The sequence below is a fragment of the Plodia interpunctella genome, chromosome 13, assembly GCF_027563975.2.
Source record: "Plodia interpunctella isolate USDA-ARS_2022_Savannah chromosome 13, ilPloInte3.2, whole genome shotgun sequence".
Taxonomy (NCBI): Eukaryota; Metazoa; Arthropoda; class Insecta; order Lepidoptera; family Pyralidae; genus Plodia; species Plodia interpunctella.
In genome coordinates this window covers 9,445,788-9,471,235 of record NC_071306.1, presented here as the reverse complement: position 1 = coordinate 9,471,235, position 25,448 = coordinate 9,445,788, and the positions used below count along the sequence as shown (strand labels likewise).

The 25,448-nt window shown below is 35.6% G+C and overlaps 1 protein-coding gene across 2 annotated transcripts in view; it reads right to left on the bottom strand.

Moving 5' to 3' along the window:
- LOC128675028 (uncharacterized) overlaps positions 1-19,067 on the bottom strand; it is a 51,472-nt gene extending 32,405 nt beyond the window's left edge. The window contains exons 1-2 of one of the 2 annotated variants that reach the window (XM_053754087.2): positions 18,723-19,067; positions 11-806 (exon numbers count right to left, since the gene is read on the bottom strand). In XM_053754087.2, the coding sequence (XP_053610062.1) occupies positions 11-719 (709 nt within the window). In that variant the 5' untranslated portion in view covers positions 720-806; positions 18,723-19,067. The remainder of the gene's footprint in view (positions 1-10; positions 807-18,722) is intronic. The other variant, XM_053754088.2, reaches the window with a different exon arrangement.
- Between the last annotated feature and the right edge of the window lie 6,381 nt (positions 19,068-25,448).

The following is a 25,448-nucleotide window of genomic DNA, read 5'->3' as shown; positions in this document are numbered from 1 at the left end:
AAATACTCACTTGTGTCAGGTGCCAAATCATTATCCAACTCATGCCCAGTGATGTTCATCAAATACGCACTCTTATTTTCACTAATCTTCGTTGGCACCTCAACTAATTCTACATAATCCACCTTCCGAAGCACATCACTACTGTTCCTGTCCTTTTCTAACCTATTATCACTGAACCCGTCATCTTTCACTACACTCCTATTATTACTAACATCACTACTGTTTATTTTAGCTGCAATTAAAAATTCAAACCTAGGCATATCCTCTGTAAATTCTGACTCCGGCCTAAATAATATATCCGTCAAAGTCTCTTCTCTGTCAGTTTCGGAATCTATTATATCGTCCAGTACAGAACTTGATGTGTTCAATTGGTTTTCAATGGCTGCAGCATCTTTTTTGTTAACTTCTAGAATGCTGACTTGATCTGTCATAACTTTTTTTGACATAGCTTCGTCACGGTCTTGCTCCGCGTTGACTATAGCTTCTAATTGATTGTTGGAACTTTTGTTTGTTTCTTCTGGAGTTTCGTCATCACTTGCAACGATTAGTGTATCGGAATTTGAGTCTACTGGTATGTTAAATGTATTATTGCTATCAGTGGTGAACTTAATAACAATATCTGTGTTATTTTTGTCGGAATAAGGCCTGGCGTGGATGATATCTGCTGACAGTAGGGAGTTAAGGAGAAAAAACATCAATTTTAATTTAACGTTCGTCATTTTGCGGAGTGTCTCAAATTTCCATAGTCGTGAAGGTTTTGCCGTCGGCGTCTTCAGGGAGTCAGCCCATTACTGCTCCCCTTTCACCTGTAACAATGGAAAACTACTAATTATTCAAGTTTTCAAATGAATCGTTTTAACTTGGGACTTGCAGAAAGTCGCACGCTTTTCATCTACCCGTTCTTTTGTTCATCAATGTTACATAAATTATTAAATAGATATTATTCTCGAAGACGACTCAAGTCACGAATTTCTATTGTTTATGTTTTTATAAAATGTATTATGATAATAACTAGCATTTGTGATGATGATGATTGCTAATGTTGCTAACCTTCGTTGATTGTAAGTCCATAAGGCAAAATGATTTCCGTTAATATCAATAATTCTTCTTGTTATTGTTAAAATTGTATTTATTAAATCACATTCGATCATTGAGTGGCCACACTATTTAGTTTACTGAAACAACTGATACATTTTTCTTTTTTTTTAATTTATTTATTTATTTATTTGTTAAGATACACATAGAGACAAATTACAATTTTGCATTTTTATACTTCAGCGCTATACATTACTGAACAAGTGCCCAAATTTAGTGTACACAGCATATCTTCAGTATTGCGTATCTTCAGCACTTACATTTTACATATCTGTTATAAATGGTTTTGCAATTAGATTAACTACAAAAAGATCAATTTCTCATTTAATGCAACCCGCTTAACATAATCATAGAACATATAGTAAATAAATAAACACAATAAGAAGTGATGTAATATCAAAAACACACATTATATACGCATTAAATGCAAAAGTTTGCTCATTCCTGAATAATATCTTTATCCAGATCGGCTCCATCATATAAATACTTTCCGAGCCCAAAGCTAAGCCTCCGGAATGCCTTTCCCAACTCCATTCAAAGCATTCACAAGTTCGAATGATTGCCTGCGAATAAAGTCACATCTTACACCAAAATAGTTAACTTTCGACCTTATGAGTGTAAGAATAAGTCGTTTCTTCAACGTCATAAGAGCTGTGTCAAATTGTGAGGTAAATTCGACGTATTGTGGATTGTAATATTTTGACGTCTTTATATTTCTAGATGAAGTCATTTGTATTTGTAGACCAGTGTTATATTCTTTTTATTACAAGATTTTGTATGTATGTATGACTATCTGTATGTTCGAGTGGAATCTTGTAATTCAATTTTGAAACAGATATCTAGAACCGACTTAGCTGAAATTCTACTCACACGTTTAGATTGGATGACAATGTATCATTATGATAAACACGATCTGATGGTCGCCAGGAACCCGACAAGGTTGCACTGAAATATTTTTTTGTCACTATCGAAGAATTAAATCAGATGCTGACGCGAATGAATGAATGTATGTTCACTAACGTAACTATCTGACTTCGGCGGAGTTTGTATGTGAGCTTATTTTACCGCAAGGTAAACGATAAATATTCGGAGCCGCGAAATTCGGCAAACTATTTGCCGATAATTCATTACAAGTGAAATATGCGTCGTAGTATGTTGTAGAAGCGTTGGTGGTGTAATGGTTAAGACGCCCGCCTGTGGATCGAAAGGTCCCAGGTTCGCATCCTACTCGTACCACATGAGTTTGTATACCAGTCTGGTTCATGTATAGTAGTTTTCATCGTCCACCACTTGCTTCCGGTGAAGGAAAACGTCGTGACGAAATCTGCACATTAGTTGATTATTATTAACTTGTGTGTGAAATGGAGAAGGCAATGGCAAACCACTCCATTAATAATGCCAAGAAAGTTGTTGTGTGTGTTTCATTCCACGTAACAACCACGACCCTCAGCCATGAGGAATACGACTATGAAGATGTCGGTAACAATATTACGTTAGCTCCTGAGATGCACAATATAATTTGCACAAGATATGTGGTCGACTTGTCTCGACGAGGGAGCTAGCTCGCTAGGTTATGTGAATAGGTGGCGACCACTAACATTAATCGTATTATACAACTAGATACTATATTGTGGTGCTGGCGTATAATGAACGGGCTAGCCTTCCAATTAAATGGCTGACCAACATGGCTTCAACATATACAGTATACATACAACTGAGGCCGGCAGCACCTAAGACTAGTCGGCTAAACCTAGATGTAACCGCACTTCGGGGTTTAACCGTGACATATATCTATATGTTTATCTATATGTGTATTTGTTATAAAATATAGTATCGTTGAGTTAGTATCCCATAACACAAGTTTCGAACTTACTTTGGGGCTAGATCAATATTTGTGATTTGTCCTAATATATTTATTTATATTTATTGCTTGATCGTGTAGCTATATACTGGTCTCCTTCATAAACCCATTGACACTTCAGAAAGGACATGCTTTATATTTATTTGATTAATAAGGCACATTAAAAATATAAAATGTTACACTACAGAAAACATGGTTAGAGCTTAGACCTAATGCTTCTATTAATTACAGATGACAATATTTAAAGTAAAACATGTTAGATATATAAATCTAATATCATATGTGAAATCACTAAAATTAATTAACATGAAAAAATATTTTATTCGGTTGGTAGATGACCGATTGTATCTAGGTTTAACCGGCTAAACATAGGTAGCACTTCGGGTTTTAGCCGTAACATATATCTATGAGGTCTCCCCTCCTAAGCAATTTGTCAGACACGGCCGTGCTTCTTTAAATGTCACCGAAATTGGATACAAAGGAGGCAATGAATCGAATATTATTCAATCCGTGCTTATTGTTGACCGACAAACGTTTTTCACAATATTTTATTATTGGATACGAGCGTGTTGCGATTTTTCATCGACAATACTTGTACGTATGAATAGATTTTGTTGTTTTGGACGGAATCTCTTATGATTAAACATAAGGTTACTATTATTAGACCATAATTATAAACCCTACTTATCATTACATATTATAAAAAGAAGTCCACTGTCACATCTGTCTGTATGAGCGTGAGAAACTCAAAAACTACTGGACGGATTTTTGTACAGTTTTCGCCAATTGATCGTGTGATTCCTGTGGAAACTTTAAGTGTATAATTTATTATGGATTTAACCGAGCAAAAGCCGGGACGGGCTATCTGTGAATAAATTATCTGAACTTTGGTTGGTTTCAGTTTTTAGTGGAACTAAACGAGTCTACAAATGCAATCATTGTAAAAATTCTAAAGGGTTCATGGGTTCACATCTAGTGGCATGTCATATCTTCTATCTCCGTCGCCCTATATCTCCCTGAAAGAGATAAGAAACCGCGCCTTCAGAAACAGCTTAGGGGTAGTTAAGACCGATACGTTGATAGTGGACGTTCGATGTTATCGCCACGGTTAGCCTTCAACAGTTTTTGTCGTTCGTTTTTTATTCGAGAGCAAATTAAATTCTTACGTAAGCTTACTAGTCGTGGATCGTTGACGTTTTTCGAGCCAACGGAACTCAACTGTTTTTTCAACGAGCAACTGTAGTTGGCAACGCCAACTGGTTTAGTAACTACAGTTGATATAACAACGTGGCTTTGTGTTTTCATCTGATTCGTAGCGTTTTTGGTTCAACGCATTGCACGTAGGTAAAACATTTGAGAACAATAATAAGTTTTTTTCTTTCAACTGTAGTGACAGTTCGCTCGCGCCGCGCGGGGCTACGTTCGAAGCAAACCAGTTGGGCATTCCAACTACATAAAATGGTTAGTTTAAATAACGCCCACGACTAAAGCTTACACAATATCCCCCACGCGAATATTACGTTACTTTTATCCGTAGATTACGACCCGACTTACCTAACCTTCGTATATAAATTGCCTATATGACAATAAAAACTGTATCAAAACAGGTAAATAAGCTTTGTATTCATGAAAAATAATTATGTGGGATTTTTATAGGAATAATAGAAGGTAAAACCATTTTTTTTTAGAATTTTCGTCTGCCTGTCTGTCTATTTGTTCCCATCACGCAAAATGTACTGGATGGAATTGGATGCGGTTTTCAGAGTTGTATAGCGCATGGTCTAACTTAAAATCAGGTATAGGTTACATCGCGATACGTTACTTAATTATAAGTTATGGCCTGTAAAACTCTAATAATCCCTAAAACGTCTGAGCCGATTAACCTAATTTACAACAAACGTTTACCGAGAACTTATCAAATTATATTTCATAGAGCTTTTGAATCTCCAGACGAAAGTTTAAGTATGATATTGGAAGCTTTCTGAAAAAAATATCATCGAGTTGAGAGAATAAAGTTCGTCATAAAAAATAATTAAAAAATTTCATTCGGATTCATTATTTATTTCATTATTTATTTCATTATTTTGATTATTATAGTCCTATGGAGACTTGCTTCCGGTGAAGGAAAACATCGTGAGGAAACCTGCACACTGGTTGATCATTAACTTATGTGTGCAATGGAGAAGGCAATGGCAAAACACTCCACTAATAGTGCCATTATTTTTATAATTGGACTTTCCAACCTACTTTAACCACCCACGACGACCTCGGTGGCGCAGTGGTAAAGTGCTTGCCACTGAACCGAGAGGGCCCGGGTTCGATCCCCGGTCGGGTCATGTTGGAAAATGATCTTTTTCTGATTGACTCGGGTCTTGGATGTTTATCTATATATGTATTTGTTATGAAATATAGTATCGTTGAGTTAGTATCCCATAACACAAGTCTCGAACTTACTTTGGGGCTAACTCGATCTGTGTGATTTGTCCTAATTATTTATTTATTTAAATGTTCGTATAATGATCCAGCAGCATTGTTACAGCCTATCAATTATCACAATGTTCTTAAATACTAATATATATTTGATTTGCCAGATAAATAGATATAACGAATTATCTATGTAAACGAATTATCTAGAGCATATTATTTTTATATTGTCGTCTAGCCTATTGTACCGGCATCGAAGTTAAGAGAAATATAAGAAAAACGTTTTTCGTGTCTCCTCCAGGGAGATTAGGCCCGACATATAGATGCGTGTACATTTAATATGGGAGGTAAAACATTACTCATATTTTTAGCGATCTCTTAAAAAATGTGTATCTTCTTCGTAGTCATTTCCTGCGTGAGTTTTTTCGTGTTTAACAACTATGAATATATTTTTTATATCCAGGAAAAAGAGAAATAAGAAAGAAAACAGAAGATTTTTACATTCTTCACTTAAGAAATTAAAAAAAAAACAATTGTGACACGAGATTTTATTGTAGTTCGAGAGATTATATTGAGATAATCATGTCCGTGCAGTTGAGGAGTTTCCACGTCTGGAGCCGTTCCTGAGTACACCATCACATCATGCTTATCATACGAATGCATTGTCATGTCATACAAACTAAACGTGTGTACAAAATTTCAGCTCAATCGGTTAAAAATATCTGCTTCAAAATTGAGTTGCAAGATCCCACCCGAACATACATTCTTGCTTACATTGCAAGTTAAATATAAGCTTGTAAAACAATTTTAAAGCAAACCCTATTTAGAATATCACTAAATAAAATAATTTCACCACATTCGACCATTGTACAAAATTAAACGGCTAAATAACAGAGGCATTCCGCGAAATTGCATTGCATGCAGTGTGGTAACGAGCTTGCTGGCTGGAGTGAGTTGCATTTTAGTCGTGTATTATGCTTGAACAGAGAATGTAAACTGTATTATCACAACAGTAATTTTAGGTATCCAGTCTTGTACATACAAGACTGGTTACCAACAATATACGTAGATACGTTATAACGTAGATACGTTATAGATCTATTATATACTGACTTTAATTATATACTATGACTTTAAATAGATATATATATATAAATGTTAGTACAATGGTAATAAAATTATTAAAACAAAGAAGGTAACTTTGAGAAATCTTGAAAATTTTCACGTAAAAGAAAACCATATTACAATTTTCATAATACATATGTATAATAATTGTATGCCAAAATTGTTAATAATTTCAAATGTAATGTTGAAGTGTTAAGTTTAAAAGTGGTTTAATAAAAAATTTTTATTTGGTTTAATAAAATTCAATTATAATAACCCGCTTCGCCGAGCCTTAAAATTGAAGTGGAACTGGGCCGGACAAGTAGCCAGATACCCTAACCAACGCTGTACTCTTGCGACAACAATATGGAACAACAATATGGTTGGTAAACCAAAGAAAAGATGGGTAGATGATATAAAAAAGATAACAGGAAATAATTGGATAAAGTTAGCTAAGGACAGAAAGGTTTGGAAGAATATGGAGACCTTTAACCTATAGAGGGGTTACCATAAATCTTGGTTTACGAAAAAAAAAAAATTGTACAGTGAACAAACATGTAAATGTTTATGAAAAATAAACAGGCTTTATTATTATTATAATAATAAATAATAATTAAATTAAATATAAAATACCGAAATAAATACATATATTTATTATATTTTTCACAGAATAATGATTCTGTTAAAAATAAAAATTATGAATAAATAATAAATATATCAGGACAAATCACACAGATTGAGCTAGCCCCAAAGTAAGTTCGAGACTTGTGTTATGGGATACTAACTCAACGATACTATATTTTATAACAAATACATATATAGATAAACATCCAAGACGCGAATCAATCAGATAATGATAATTTTCCATCATGACCCAACCGGGGATCGAACCCGGGACCTCTCGGTTCAGTGGCAAGAACTTTACAACTGCGCCACCGAGTTCGTCTTTTGACGATACAATTTTTTGTATTTGACTTGTTGTAAAATAGCCTGAAAGTAACTTGATAGTAATATAGAGATTATAATTATAAAACAAACAGCATCGTTACAATGTACAGAACTCTCGTTCGTCCACGAAAACTTCCCGCTGGCCGTTATCATTTTGCGGCAATAACTGAACAAGGCAAATAGTCGTCGTTATGTTTGTCTGTCACCCACATTAGCATAATCACCAGACGGCACGATTATGGCGCCGTTGGCGATCATGGCAATGTAACTCGGCTTCTTCAAGCTTCACCACCAACTTAACTCCTTAAGTTAGTTAGTCAAAGCCAAAGACTGCCATTTAAGCTTCACATTGATGAGTTGGCAATTAAATTTTGTTTAATTTATTAAATGTTGTTTTAACATTTTCATTTTATTTATCAAATTTATTGTTATTTTTTGTTTTATATTTGCGGTCATAGCTAGTTTGTAAAGCACAGTATAAAACTTTAATACTAATAAGATTTTCTCTTACTAATATTATTTACTAGCGGCTCGCCCCAGCTTCGCACGAGTGCAATATCCTACATGTAAAGGAAGAAGGTTTCTTCTTTCTTTTTAATCACTCTATCTGTTAAAACACTCCGCATCAAAATCCATTGCGTACATTTAAAGATCTAAGAATAATAGGGGCGGACAGACAGCGAACAGCAACAGGGAAGCGACTTTGTTTTATACTTGAAATTAATAAAAATAGTTTTCTATCTTAGATAGTTGGATAAAAACTTTCAGCGATTGCTTCGTTCAATTTTCCACAGTTGAGGGAAGTTTGCAAAACGCCTAGTTTAAAAAATCATACTACCAATCTTCTTATGAAACCTAAATGCTTGCGGAAAATGAACTGTTATTTAAATTGCGTGTTCAATATAATATCGGGCTGAGGGCGCTGTTGGGGTTACCGAGACACTGTTCCGCATCGGGAATGTTTGCAGAGGCGCAGGGGGATACCTTCCAAACCCATAGTGCGTAAGAGGGTAGCCTCTCTGATGCAGAGTGTGGGTGCTAGCCTTCAGCAGCCTTCTCTCTGTTATTGCTAGAAGGGTGGACGGGCCCATACTTAAACACTGGACCCAGATTCATTTAAATAAGTTACTAACATAGTCTTAAGAACATTGTTACTAACATTCACTGTCACTGTCCGAAATAAAGAAATTATCATTATATTATATTATACTATTAAATATCTAGTGAAGAAGAATAGTTGAGCAGATCTACACATATACATAAGTTTATTAGGCCCTAGAATAGTAATAATATTACGCGATATTCCACCGCGAATGTCGTACAAGGCGATTAAAGGATAAAAATCCTTGACAACTGACAGGCAAAACAGTTTAAGAGCTAAATTATTAGCCTAAGAGTAATAAATATTACAATTATTAAATTTTAATGAATGAGAATTTGTAAAAACTCGAAGCATAATTTAATACTTCGCTATCATACTTAACGATAATTGACAGAACAAGACAAAACACTATTTAAGTGTGATTTTTTTTTATGACTATAGGGATATTTTTTACGTGGCGAGGTTTCGGGGCGCACAGCCGCAGATACAGCTAGGAACAGGAATGAGAGAGAGAGAGAGAGACACATATGTATTACAGGTTTAAAGCAACCGGACGTCCCCAGAGAGTCGTCGTAACAGCAAATGGATGCTCGACTATAAAATACATTATTACTATTAGTAACGTCGGTTACGAGCGAGTGGGCATATGGTAATGTGATAGATATGTTTATAATACAATGTGGGGTCGTATTGGTCCATATGTAATGACACCAATGGCAATAGATCTTAAATAAGCAGAGGAAACAAAACCAGTAATCCAGAAAAATATTTTGCAGAGTCTATGTACGGTCAACAGCACATGAAGCTATCCAAAATCATTGTAAATTCGACACTATTGCCGCCATCTAGAATTCTATGCGGAGTAACTTGACATGCGGTCGACGTACATATAGTGTTTTATTTATTTAGGAATACACAACAGGTTACACAAATAATCGATAATAAAATGCTTACCTCTGAACCGAGAGGTCCCGGGTTCGATCCCCGGTCGGGTCATGGTGGAAAATGATCTTTTTCTGATTGGCCCGGGTCTTGGATGTTTATCTATATATGTATTGTGTGACAATTTTCAATAATTTTATTGGAAATACAACTTTTATTTTATTTATTTATTCAAATTTTGACATTTTTAATAATGATGTAAATTCGTCCTCCTAATTTTTAATATATGTATTTAATGTATGTATGTAAAAAATGAATGTATGTATGTAAGACCTATATTTGTTAAATGACGTCCTTGGAGAAAAGGCTGCGGTGAAGTTTGTTGCGCCGCTTCTTCTTCACCTGCGCATAACACAAGTCTAGAACTTACTTTGGGCTAGCTCAATCTGTGTAATTTGTCCTAATATATTTATTTATTTATTTATTCACAATACAGTCTATCTAAAAGAGCTCTATAGACCTTTCTACAAAAACTACAAAAATAAATACAATCTACTCAAAATTAACTATCTCCTGGTGCGAGACTTCCAACGAGACTATTTTTCCAACGAAATATCTCAAGACAAAACTACCGGTTCGCTTTTGTTATAACCGGTTATATCCGGGCACAACCGGCTATTTCGGAGATAGTTCCAGGAATGTTCTAGAAAGAATTCACCCTTATTGCAGCTTTCGTCGGGTACCTTTAGGTATGTAATAACATGGTATATTGCGGGTGTATTCCATCTATATTTCTATCCAGTATTATTATTATAGAAGAGAAAATATTTATTTCTATTTAATTGGTAAAATTATGACCACTGGGGTAATATCGTATGTAAACGATTGACCGAATGTTTCCCAACAATAAATAAATCTCGTCCGGTACTACTTCATAGGATTCCGTATCCGAGTGGCAATAAATGGAACCCTGTTTGAATACTGTTTGCTCACGCTTCAAAGTGCGTACGTGACAATTTTGATATTGCGAGGTTTTCGCTTCACGGCTTTGAGACAAATAAATATTTTAACACTAGCATATAACCCTGGTTTTTGTTGCACAAAAGCAGCAAGACTTCATCTTCTTCACAGTCGTATTGCTCATGGCTGAGAATCGTGGTTATTACGTGGAATGAAACACACACAACAACTTTCTTGGCATTATTAACGGAGTGGTTTGCCATTGCCTTCTCCATTTCACACACACAAGTTAATAAGAATCAACCAGTGTGCAGGTTTCCTCACGATGTTTTCCTTCACCGGAAAGACTTCATATCGACCACATAAAGGCTTGAAAGGAGATTATTAAGACCAAAGAAAAAAAAATTATTCTCCTTGGATTGCCACGCTGATCCAATGACGTAGGTATTTAATAACTTTTGAAAAGTAACTATTAATTTACCAATAGATATATGAATATCTAGGGATGAAAACCCATGTTTAATTTTACCGTACTATCGATAATTTGACAATCGATAGTTTCGATCGAAATAGGCCATACTATCGATAGTCTATCAAAACGCTATCCATAGATAATTATTGAGCGGCAACAGCACCATGTGTTGGCAACATCGTTCATCCAGCGCCATCTATCGTGCTGACGTAAGCGGTTGCCCCTACTCGGTGGTGAGGCGTGGCGAAACAAACGGCGCGGGCTCACTTTTGGTCTAACCGTGCAACGGACGACTTGCTCTTGACTCCCAATTATCAAAAATTGTTAAATCATTTAATTTAAATTAACGAATAATTATCTATTTTATTTTAAGTACGTTGTGTGATTTGATTAAAGGTTCGAATTAGATTATCGGTAAAAGGTTGTTCGCATTTTTGTTAATATATTTTGATTAGTTTGTATCGTGTAAAGTAATAACGTGGGAGTATATAGTAAATAAATAATATATATATTAATATACGTGTTGTTTTCATCAGAAGTGTGAATTTTTCTCCACGTCATGGGACGTCACGGACGTCGTCGTAAACGTGCCCGATCATCGTCGAGTAGCAACAGCACGGTGTGCTCGAGCTCTCGAACCCCGTCGCCTCCGCCTAGAAAGAAATCTAAGGTATCACGTCGAAAAGAAGCTAAAACTGTGAGTACCTTGAATAATATTATTCCCGAGTTTGACCCTTTAAACGACGACATTAATGCATGGCTTAGTATTATACAGACGTACGCTATGACTTTCGGTTGGTCCGATGAGACGATACGTTATCAAGCACTGAATAAGTTAAAAGGCTCGGGTAAAGTCTGGTACGACTCGTTGTTACGTACGGATAGTCAGTGGCCCACTTGGAAATGGAGCGAATGGCATCGCCGCTTAGCTGATAGTTTCAAAATTCGACGCAATATGTTCGAGCTATTAAAAGAAATTGTTAATAAAAAACCTTTAGAAAATCAGTCTTTGTACGAGTTCTATTTCGATATTAAATGTAAAATAGACAGACTGTCATTAAACTTTACGGAGCAGGATAAAATTTCTATTATTGTCGGGAGTATTGGAGATAACAATATAGGAGCGTCTATTGAAGCTAGTAATTTTAAATCTTGCCATGATTTAGCTAGTTATCTTCATGGCCGCACTTTCAAATCAAAAAATACGAAAACTAATTTTAATACTACTCGCGACACTCAACAAAAATCTACTGACCTATTGAACAATTCTTCTCAACCTTCGACGAGTATACCCTCAAATAGTACAAATAAGGATGTAAACTCAAACAGTACACCTGAAACTAGCCAAAACGGCCCGGCACAGACTCGGAAAATTATTAAATGTTACTCATGTGGCGGAAATCATAAAAGAAATCAGTGTGATGTTAATAAATGTAATTTTTGTGGAAAAAGGGGACACCTTGAATCTGTCTGCCTTCGTAAAAAAAGTATAGGATTGATTAAACCGGAAGTAGAAGAAACCAAAGTTATTTCGTCTGATAATTCGCGGAATAAATTTGTTAAAGTAATCCATATTGATAATTTCGCTCATGAGGCATTTATTGATACTGGAAGCAGCTGTTCTCTAGTTTCCGAATCTGTGGTGGAAAAATATTCCTTAAAAACGAACACCCTCCCTTCGCCGGTTTTGTTACAAGGATTTTCTAAAGATAATTCGAAATCTGTTAGCCAAAAGGTTACTGTCAGTTTGAAGGTAGACAATGTAATATTGTCAGATGTCGAACTTTATGTTATTGACGAACTCTTAAATTGTGATATCCTTATTGGCCGCAACATAACAGAGCGTAATGATTTAATATACTCCAGGGTCGGCACATCTTTTACATTTGACTATGCAAACACTTTTACTGAGTTTTGTAACACTATCGATGAAACTAAAATTGATACTGACACTAACTTAAGAGAATTAATTTGTTTATTTAAATTATACAGTAAGTGTGTTGCGTCAGATATCAAAGAGTTAGGAAAAGTTAACAACCATGAAATGGTTATTACCGTAACAGATTCTCGTCCGGTTCAATGCAGACCTTTTCGCTCCTCTCACGCAGACAGAAAAATTATTCGAGACATGGTATCAGATTTATTAGAAAATAAAATAATTCGCCAGAGTAATTCTCCTTACGCGAGCCCGGCTCTACTTGTGAACAAAAAGAATGGTGAGAAAAGACTCTGCATTGATTACCGAGCTCTAAATAAAATAACTATTAAGGATAAATACCCAATGCCTAGAATCGAGGATCTTGTTGACAGGTTACAGGGCTATAAATGTTTTACTAGTTTAGATTTAAAAAGTGGGTATTACCAAATACTTATGAGTTCACAGTCAATCGAGAAAACAGCATTTATTACAGAGGACGGTCATTACGAATTTTTGAGGCTTCCTTTTGGTTTGGCAAATGCACCATCCTGTTTTCAGCAGATGATGAACAAAGTGTTAGGTAATTTGAGGTTCGAAAATGTTATAGTCTACTTAGATGACGTTTATCTGCTTACGCAAACTGTCGAGGAAAACTTTATTTTATTGGAAAAAGTTTTAAAAATATTTATAAATAATGGGTTAACTTTGAACCTTAAAAAATGTCATTTCTTTAAGAGCGAGATAGAGTTCCTAGGTTACAAAATAAAGCTAAATTGCGTTATGCCAAATGAAGTCAAGGTGGAAGCAGTTAAGAATTTTCCGGTACCAAAAACGGTGCATCAGTTACGTCAATTCTTAGGACTTATTAATTACTTTCGCAAATTCATTAAAAATTGCGCCATCATTTCGGCACCTCTCACTAAGTTGCTAAAGAAAGATGTTCCCTGGTTATGGGATAGTGTACGCGATCAAGCATTTCAGGTTCTTAAAGCTAAATTAACTTCCAATAGTGTTTTATCGATCTTTGACCCCAACAAGGAAAGCATTTTGTATACAGACGCCAGTCGCGATGGCGTTGCGGGTATACTTGTTCAAGTTACTGACGAAGGAGAAAAACCCGTATATTACTATAGTCGTCAAACAACTGAGGATGAAAAGAAATATCACTCCTTTGAACTGGAGCTTCTAGCAATTGTAACTTCCCTTAAAAAATTTCGCCTTTATTTGTTAGGATCTCCATTTACCATTGTAACCGATTGTAACGCAGTCAGATACGCGTTGACTAAAAAGGATATTATTCCCCGTGTTGCACGGTGGGTCCTCTCGACCCAAGAGTTTGTGTACGAAATCAAACATAGAGAAGGTACACGTATGCAGCATGTTGATGCCTTAAGTCGGAACCCGGTTCCTTCTGGTGAGAGATCGGAAAAAGAAATAATACTATCGATTACGGAAGGAGATTGGTTACTTTCGGTACAAGTACAAGACCTTGATATAGTAAATATAAAAACAATTTTAGAGACAGGTGAAATAGATGATAATAAAAACATTTTTGACTCGTATGAACTTTTGGGCGGTAAAGTGTACAAAAGAACAGAACAGGGTCGTCGCTGGGTTGTACCAAAGAAGTGCATATGGCAAATAATAAAGTGCAACCACGATGATATTGGCCACTTCTCTGTCGATAAAACTCTAGAAAGGATAGGATCAAAGTATTGGTTTTCCCGTATGCGTCACATAGTAAAAAAATACATTAAAAACTGTTTGAACTGTATTTACTATAAAAACAAGGGTGGTCCTAAAGAAGGAGAATTGTACCCGTTGCCAAAATACGCTCAACCTTTTCATACCCTTCATGCGGACCATCTAGGCCCATTTGTTGAGACAGTAAACGGAAATAAATATTTGTTGGTTGTAGTAGATGCGTTCACAAAATTTGTATTTATCGAGGCAGTAAAGTCTACCAGAACATCTGACCTTTTAGAGCAGCTTGATAATATTACTAAAACGTTCGGTAATCCGAAAAGAATTATTTCGGATTCGGGTACGTGTTTCACTTCCAACGAATATAGGCAATATTGTGCAAATAAGAATATTCGAGCGCATATTGTGGCAACGGGTATGCCTCGTTCAAATGGACAGGTCGAGAGATTTAACAAGACAGTATTAGAATCATTAAAAACTATTGGAGCAAATACAACAGATAATAGATGGGATCAATACGTCAAAATCGTACAGCAGGGCCTAAATAGTACAATCCATAAGACAATAAACGCAATTCCTAGTGAGGTTCTATTAGGCTACCGTCTACGTACAGACAGCGATAGTTTAGAGCCTGAGCTTGATAACGGGTCTTTGGTGGACGTTACTAAGTTACGCGCATGTGTCGATAGTAATATTAAGGCCAGTGCAGTGTCCCAAAAACAAAGGTTTGATAAAACTCGGACAAAGGCAAAAGTATATGAGGAAGGAGATCTGGTTTTAGTCAAAATACAGAGTTTGACCAACGATGGTCAAAGTAGAAAACTTTTGCCAGTTTTTAAGGGTCCATTCAAGGTCAAGAGGGTCCTGGGAAACGATAGATACGAGGTGATGGATTTAGGGGGTTCAGAAAGAAGTTTTAAACCATATAATGGCGTCGCAGCTGCCGAAAACATGAAACGATGGATTCAAATTGATGATTGGAATTTGGAATAAATTAGAAAAGTCCGTGTTGGCAAGTCAAAGGTTGAAGGTATGTGATAATATTACTTTTTCATTATGTTCGGCTAAAATCCTGATAATTTTGTCACACGCAGCATTATTTTGTCAAACGAAGCATTTTACTAACAACTTTTCTGCGAGACTAGGCAAAGCCCTAATATTTTGTCATGTCTACTATGAATTGTAAACATAGTTTCGTGAACGCAACAGTATGTGCAATATGTGAATTCAGGAGACATCTTGGTATATTTAAGTGTAGCGAAATGCTCTTTAAATGCAAGTGATCCTCAGTAGTAATCCTTGGAACATCCTGGTCTCCTAAGTGTGGCATAGTCCCTTTAGGTGCAGGTGACCCTGGTGATACAAGATGTTGCATATGCTGTTGACTAGAAGAACTGTGTCTATTGCACCTTACATTCTAATGTCATATACAAATCTTAATGTTGTCTGATGTTTTTCCTTTTCAGTGCTTTGCCTAGACTCGTGGGGCGCCCGGGACAGTCGCCTGGCAGAATGGTCGTGTTGGCAACATCGTTCATCCAGCGCCATCTATCGTGCTGACGTAAGCGGTTGCCCCTACTCGGTGGTGAGGCGTGGCGAAACAAACGGCGCGGGCTCACTTTTGGTCTAACCGTGCAACGGACGACTTGCTCTTGACTCCCAATTATCAAAAATTGTTAAATCATTTAATTTAAATTAACGAATAATTATCTATTTTATTTTAAGTACGTTGTGTGATTTGATTAAAGGTTCGAATTAGATTATCGGTAAAAGGTTGTTCGCATTTTTGTTAATATATTTTGATTAGTTTGTATCGTGTAAAGTAATAACGTGGGAGTATATAGTAAATAAATAATATATATATTAATATACGTGTTGTTTTCACATGTATGTTGAAGTCGTATCCAGCACATGCACAGCAAAACTGAATTTAATTTTAACGCACGTGTACACGCGCGTGTAACAATAGGCTAGTTGAAATTTTTTTTTTGTTTTGATGACTATTCGAAGGCCTTTATATTATTAGAAACACTAGTGAAAAAATTACTCATTTCAAAGATCTAACAAAAATAAAATCACACATTTTTTGACTCGTCCAAACGCTCAATACTAAATCGAGTGACGTCACAACGTGCTAAAATGTTCGCTAAGAATAAGAAAGCTATGTTACGTTTAAATTTTACGTTTATGGTAATGACTTCATTATAAAAGTTTTTATCTCTATAACTAATTTCAATTTTTTTGAAAATAGATTTACATTTTCATATTTAGAGCTACCTTCATTGTTAGTCTATTAATTATCATAATGATCCTATATACATTTTTTACAATTCTCTGACCTTGTCAACTATCTTATTCCATACAACGGTGCAGTAAATGTGCTCACAGGAATTCGGTCTGCATTTAACCTTTTTCCTTAAAAAAGGTCAAGTAAAAAGGAATTTTGGAAGTAAATTACACTGGGAAAACGTCTCGAACTTTCTTATTAATAAATAGTAGAACCTTATAGTATCGAAAATGTCACGTACGTACCTATAACGTGAGCGATCGGAATTCTAAATTAGCTCCACCTTAACTTGCTTTCATGCCTTTTTACAAAACATAATATCATATTATTATATGTGTACCAAGAAGCGATTATTAACTTTACGGGGTGGTGGTGTAATGGTTGAGACGCCCGCCCGTGGATCGAAAGGTCCCAGGTTCGAATCCTACTGGTGCCACATGAGTTTGTATACCAATCTGACTCATGTAAAGTAGTTTTCATCGACCACCACTTGCTTCCGGTGAAGGAAAACATCGTGAGGAAACCTGCACACTGGTTGATTATTAACTTGTATGTAAAATGGAGAAGGCAATGGCAAACCAATCCATTACGAATACCAAGAAAGTTGTTATGTGTGTTTAATTCCACGTAATGATCACAACCCTCAGCCATGAGAAATACGACTATGAAGAAGATATAACTTATAACTTCGCATAGGTTCTACCTTAGGTGCCGTATCTTACATTTCGTACCTATGTGTGTGTATAGACTATTTGTTACAACCTGTATTTATAAAAAAAAAAAACATAAATAGCTTGACTGATTTATTTCCGATTATGACGTATAGTCGGCATTATACGTACATCTCTAAATAAAACGAAATCGAAATTCAAATCTATAGTCCACTAAAACACATCCAAACACCACAAAAAGTTTAACAAGTAAGCGCGGGTGTACATTTAAACATCTTAATTAAACAGTACGTGCCCGAGTCGAGTCTTCGTTCAGAAACAAACTCCGTGCTTGGGCGTAATCACATAATTTGAAATAATAAGGTAAATAGAAGCGCTATCTGCTTAATTAAGTGTCTTTTATATAGATTATGACTGGCATCTGTCGCTCAAATGCTCTTTAATAAAAAACATGTAGAATTGTGGCTCGATCGGACATTATACCTGTATCTGTGAATGTAGCTAACTTCCTCAGCTTAGTTTCCCATTATCCTGCTTCGAAATATGTAATATTTAACCTTTTTTTGAATTAACATGTGAATCAATACTAAGAACCACCCACCACCTACTTCTTACCAGCCATACTACACTTCTTGTACGTATTATTTCGAATTCTGTGCTCGGTGCTTGGGTGTAATCCACCCTTATAATTTCATTATTAACGTCACTTTCTTCTGGACGCCTTTTAATTAACTTTAATGACTGAATATTTTATACAATTAAAATGTTTTCATTCAAATTGTCCGGAAGCTAACAGGTGCTTGAAAGTTATTTTGCGGAAATAATTCGGATTTATGTATTTCAAAAGTATCCTATGTAATAAAAAATATATAATTGCCGATATTTTAATGTATGACTTTCAGAACGATAGTATTTTGGACACGAAAAATGCACGCCGAGGACGACAACCATTATGTTTGTATGTTTACGTTTACTGATAAAATATACAAATTATTTAAAATTTATAGTACGAGGATACGAATTTATTATTGCATATGGGGAAACGGATCACTGTTGAATTGACAAAGAATTTTGAAATCCATTGTCAATTCCACCACTAATTCGTCAAAGAAACTACCAAAAATATATTTGTTTGAATATAATTTAGTCTATAATCTAAAATTCGAACCTTCTTTTCAATTAATTAATAGTTCTGGAAATAGCAATTTAAAAAGAAATCATTAAAGTCAGACTTTTCTTACATTTAATAAACTGTAAAAATGTTGTATGATTTTAGTAACAATAATAAACTTACCTAATTAAATACACCATTTAAATCACAGTCCACAATAATTAACGTTGACAAATGTTACAATTATTTATGACTTCATTCACACTGGCCGCAAGACTATATTCTTAATTCAAAATTGACGCCGGGAAATTACGCGCGGGAAAACACTTAGCACTTATTTAATTATGAGGTTTTATAGCTCGCATTTGAGGTTATTTTGTTAGTTTTAAAACATTTTTTTGCTGTATCCCGTACATTTGGCAGGGACGTCGGCCCGGGAGATGACACGGGCCCCAGCCACTGAATCCCGCCTGTACGTCAGTCGAAGCTGTATAGGCTGCGACTCCCCTCTTGCGTAACCATTGTTACATATTTCTTAATTTAACACGACTATGTTTAAATCTAATAAGTATTATTTTTTTATGTTTTTGTCTTTTTGAATTCTTTATACTGATCACGTGATCACATACCAATTTATTTTTTATTAGCATAATATAATACAAATTTTATTGCGATTTGTATAGTGTTTATCAATTAACAACAATTTTCATTACCTGATAAATTATTATTATAATTTAACGTGTTATTATTATACGATATACGAAAAATTCTTATTTCTTGTCGTAATTTTCTCAGCGCACGCAGCTTCGAGCGGTCCAGATCTGTGGACCTATTTGCGCAGGCGTAAACTGGAAAAGTCGAGAGAGACAAAATACCGGCTCCACCAAAACGAGCGAGACAGCAATATAGTTGAAAGTAAGTGCATATAATCCAGTCAATTTGTTTTCTAGGCACGTCCGATTTGAAAAAAGATAGTTCTGGCTCGGGACTGGAGTTTTTCGAACTAACACAGCCCATTGTATTTTGTCATCGCTTTGTCATTGAACAGAAAATGTGTGGAATAATCATTTTTCACATTATAATTCACGTATTATGGTAATTAAGTTTGAGTTTATTATATGAGTCTGTGTGAAAAATGAATAAGCATTTCCTCTCATTGTGCGTTTTATCGGTTTCTTACTCAACCGTGAACGTTGGACCCCAGTAACAGCTATCATATATTTTTGTCTCCACTTCGCAAGATCGTCGACATCCGTAGATGTCAGAAAAAAGTGAGTCTTTTTTTCAATTGAAAAATATACATAACGATACGACGAATGATTCAAGATATCAGCCATTCCAAGTTCAAACAACTATTATTGAATTCGTGAGATATGACAAACGAATTGAACACTGGTGTTGACCAGCCCGATACAGTATCTTGCTAACTAATATTATAAATGCGAAAGTAAGTTTGTTTTTTGTTACACCTTCACACTCAATCTACTCTACCAATCTTCTTGAAATTTTGCATACGTGTTCTTGGAAGTATGGAGAAGGACATATGGCCTTTCATCCCGGAAAAATAAGTGTTCCCGTGGAAAATTTACGATGGCGAAGCCGCGGGCAAAAACTAGTCTATGACGTCAAACGTTACTGTGGCTAATAGGCGCGAATAACTGGGATCAATCCAGCTGACTATGGTTCGAAAATTATTGTTTCTTAGTCCAATATAAGCGTAATATTTAAAGTAACTGTCGAACAAAAATGGCTTTCTTTGAGAACATTTTCGCACGTTGTGAATTCAAATTCAAATCCTTTATTTAGAAATTAGACCTTCACAGGCACTTTTTCTCGTCAATTTTTATATTTATAGTTATTTCTCACAAGCTACAAACTACTCGTGTCATTTAGTATGGAGCGTTTGGACGAGTGCAAAAATGTAAGATTTTATTTTTGTCAGTGTCATTACTACAGCAATTTTTTCACTGGTGTTTCTATTCATATTTGTATAGCCATCATGAAAAAAATTTTCAACTAGCCTAATGTAATGAGAATTTATCATTTATAAATAAATGCAGGAAATAGCGAAATAAATTTAAAATCAAAATCAAATCATTTATTCAGAAATTAGGCCTTCAAAGGCACTTTTTCACGTCATATTCTAAATTAAATGATGTTTACCAAAGCTACAAACTACTAGCATTTCGGAACGACCACTGCTGAGAAGAAATGCCGAAAGAGCTCATTCAAATAGTGTTGGTCCCTATTATGCCAGAAGGGCTTAACATTTTTTAAATATAAATTTATGTATAATTTTTTATCAGTAATATAACAATGGAAGTCCACAATAAAGTACATGGTCAAAAGGTATACTGAAACATATTATGATTGTGATCAAGTGCTGATGAAAGGAAAATATATATACCTATATATATATAGATATATATATGTATAATTAACCAAACAAAAAAATATCAAATTTATTATAAGCAATGACGACGACAATTGATGACAATTGACGACCTCGGTGGCGCAGTGGTAAAGTTCTTGCCACTGAAGCTAGAGGACCCGGGTTCGAGCCCCGGTCTTGTTTCTTGGATGTTTATCTATATATGTATTTGTTATAAAATATAGTATCGTTGAGTTAGTATCCCATAACACAAGTCTCGAACTTATTTTGGGGCTAGCTCAATCTGTGTGATTTGTCCTAATATATTTATTTATTTAATGTAAGCGTATGACCGGACTGTAAAAAACAAATTCTATAGTCTTTACTATAGAATTTGTTTTTTACAGTCCGGCCATACACATTTAGCGATATCCTTGTTTGTATCAATAATAAAAAAAAAACGAAAAGTAAAATGCAAATATTTATGTTCTGTTTTTAAACTTATAATTTATAAAATAATTTCTATTTAAACAGATAAATAGAAATCATTTTATAAAGTTAATTTAAACTTAACAAGACTTAATATCAAAGAAACGCTTTATCTGCTAATGTTTAAAAAAAACTAAAACGTGCTGACATTGAGTAATTGCGTCGTCGTAGCGCTGCTACGCCGTAGCTCGTAGCGGGTGCTACGATACTTACGACATGTAATTTTATTTCATCTCCTTTTCTGAAAAATTTATGTCCTAAACGCTAAAAAGCTGTCCTATTTATTTTTAAAGAAAAATTATTTTTTTTCTTTCACGGAGTTGACAGAGCCTCACGCTGCTGTAAATAAGTATTCACTTTGCAGCTCGTCACGCTCTATCTACTCAACCAAACATGTTGAAATTTTGCAAACATGTAGTTTGAAATATGAAGAAGGACCTAGGTTTTCATTCCAGAAAATAACTGTTTCCCTGACTGAACCCGTGGAAAAGTTATGCGGGCGAAGCCGCGGGCAATAGGCGGTATAAAATTAATAAATTTCCAGATTAAAACTGTTGTCGCAAGTCATTTGCGTACTTTCGTGCTGTGAAGACAAATTTTAATGTAACTTTGTAACAGAGCAAGTTTCCGAGTTATTTGTTGTGCTTTCGCGAGCTTTTATAGCTTGCGTTATAGCTTTCCTGATGAATGGTATTACCTAGCCGTTTCTTGATATTAGTCTAGTATTATTTAAATAGAGAGTTATAGGGAAAATATTCATTTAGTATAATGATTTTGATGATATCCGACCAAATTAGATCATGGCGACAATTTCAAGAATTTTGAACTCCGAAATGCCTAATCAATAGCTTTTGAGAATAATTTCTCACGTCAAAAGTAACATTATGTAGTAACTAATCTATTTACCATAAAATTTGACGTAAAAAAAACTGCCTGTAAACGTCTAATTTCTGTACAAACTCAGATTTTGATTCTGACGCCACGGAGATCATCAAAATAACACGTAATATGTTTGTTTGTGGAGCCGACACGACCGAGCGGCCGAGGTGTTATTGTGTGGCGCACAATTTGCCAATTGTGAGGTGTCAAGGGCGAGAGCTCACGTGTGGACGACAGCCGGCCGTAATTGGTGAACAGATATCAGACGCAAGATCTAAACTACCTAATGATAGTTGACCAGGCGACCAAAAATCAACATTCTATTAGGAAATAGTTTTCAACGCATATGCTTAATTTTTTTCATCGAGGCCACGCCCCGCTCGCCGCTTGGCATATAATGTTAGTTTTTCTGTAATTTTGTGAACAGTTTTGTTTTAGTTTTCAGTGTCTGAAACTCCTGGTATATATCTCGCAGCCATTTGGTTACACCAGCCATTTAATTGAAAGGCTAGCCCGTTCATTATATGCCGGCATTCAATTGAACGCATAGGCCGATCATTAATTGAATTAGCATCAATCAACGTTCAACGTTCAACTTATCGTAAGCTATCCCTTTGAAGACGGCTGACGTGAAACGTTTTAGTTGTTTCGAGGCCTCCTCAATATGGCTAACTCCTAGGAATTCAAGACGTGTTTTGCACCTTACCTTGATACCAAATGGCCTCAAAACATTTTATTGTAGTAAATTATGTACTCGTACTATAAAATATCACTATCACTTCATAGTAAAAAACAGTCGCCTCCCGCTGTCTTACCTTATGTATGTTTAGACCTTTAAAACTATGCAACGGATTTTGATGCGGATTTTTTTTGTAGATAGAGTGATTCAAGAGGAAGGTGTAGGTATAAAATTTATTGTGGTTTTACCTGAGCGAAGCCGGGAATGGCCGCTTTAGTTTATAGTTAGTATCATAAACATCCACTTGCTTGCGATGAAGGAAATCTGCAATCTACTTGATTTATCACCTAGACTTTCAACTTGACAGTTTCAAGTTGAAACACATCAGCTATGATCTATGATATATATATTCTATTTCGATCTGTTTTTGTTGTTTATTAACGGTCGGTTCACGACCTTTCCGCTGCGAGCGGGAGCGTGGCGCGACTAGTCGGACTGATTAATTAAAATTACAAAGAACTTTTTACGACACCTGCCTACGAGGATTATAAAAATAATAGAATATAATGCAATAATACTTACAACAACGTCCAATCAAATATTCACATTCGCAGTACTTATTTCGTGTTTTTTTTTAAATAGAATAATATTTTTTGCCAGTCTGAAATATATAACTTATTAAAAAAAAGAATACTCATTGCTGTCAATATTGATGTAACACAATGGAATTATTGATTATTGAATGTAACACAACGGTATTGTATTTGGATCTGTCTAAATAACATTTGTATGCAGCGATCTTCTTTATTTATATCGTCCGGGTTATAAATGATTCACAAGAGGCACAAAGGATTTTCATACAATTTTTCAGGCCGGGACTTCAATTATGTACTTTCACTTGTAAATTCAAACATGGAATTACATTCTTTCGGGTGTTACAAAGATCTTTGTCCACGCTACGAACTTCCTGCCACAGCGGAAAAACGCGTGTTTTCCACCGAGCGAATCGCTGCGGTACAGCGCGACGTCGGGCGTTGGAGCGGGGTCAACAATAGAACCCACGCCACGAACGACGTCCCCAAATGGAGCGTAACCAACAGCGGCGCAAGAGTGACGGGCTTTGCCAGGAGTTTTTAAAAGTGTATCAAAATGAACACCGAGACTTTCATAAGCGAAATAATCAACCGTCCACCTATATGGATGTCGTAACATAAATACAGGAGTGTTATTAAAAAATAGTCGGACGAAATAAAATAATGTTTTCCAGAATTACATTGTTAACTGGCCCACGACTTCATATGTGAGTAAAACTCTGTTTCCAACGGGAATTCCAGGAAATCCCTTCTTAGTGCTCCCCCACACTGTCCTAGGAACCTACACACCAAATTTCAGCTTTCTACGCCCAGTAGTTTCGGCTGTGCGTTGTCTGGCAATCAGTCACTCAGTAAAGCAAGAGTTTTATATATATATATAGATTCGCGATTTTATCTATCTTTATTGAATTCGTGCACTCCCCTGGGGATATGGAGAATATTGTTTAAAAAATTGCTACTTTCCAATCAAAGGAAAACGACATATTTTTTGACTGTCTAAATATTTCCAATTCGACCGCCCCGCTAGCTAGCTGCTGCTGAGAGAACGGTCGCATAGACCTAAGTCGTAAACCGGCTGTAGGTAATAACAAAATAACGTAATATAAACAAAGCGCCAATGTAATAATAAACCCTCGTGGCACGCGATAAGGTTCCATTTCGTATGACATATTTTCTGGTGCGGACCTTCTGTACATACTTATTCTGTTACAAACGAGTATTTGAACCCCTCCTGAGCTGAGTGTGTCCTGTGGTTTCGCCTACACTAATGTGTTCATTCACGCTGAATATTTTAGCTTATTCCTCGGCGACATTTGTTTGTTTTGAACGGGTGGATGAAAACGTTATTGTCTATGGGCTCGTGTAAGGCTCTGTGAGGGCCGTTGACAAAGTATGTTTTCTTCTGGTTTAATAGGAAAGTCTTTGAGTACGCTCACATGAGGGATTGTTATCTGACGGATAATGAAATTTTGAAACAAAAAAGCAATTTCTGTATACGGACATATCCTCTTCAAAAATAGTTTAAAATATTATATAATTTCTTGTCATTCTGAGTACAGTCAACAACACATCAAGTTACCCAGCATGAACCTCTGTGGCGCGGTAATAGCGGCGAGTTTACAATGAATTTGGGTAGGTTGATGTGCTGTTGACTGTACCAATATAATAACTATGAGTATGTAGCGATGTGGACGTCAATTCGTGCCAAACACCCTTAGCAAAGTTGGGAGTAACGGGATATTTTAAAAGCTGTTCCTGATCGAGACTGGTGTCATGTTACATTTGATAAGCCAGTTCTGTTTTATAGTGTTTGATAATATGTGGACAGAATTGAGGATTCGATCGAAAGAAAGAAAGAAAAAACTTATTTGCCAAAAACATGAGTACAAATAGACAAA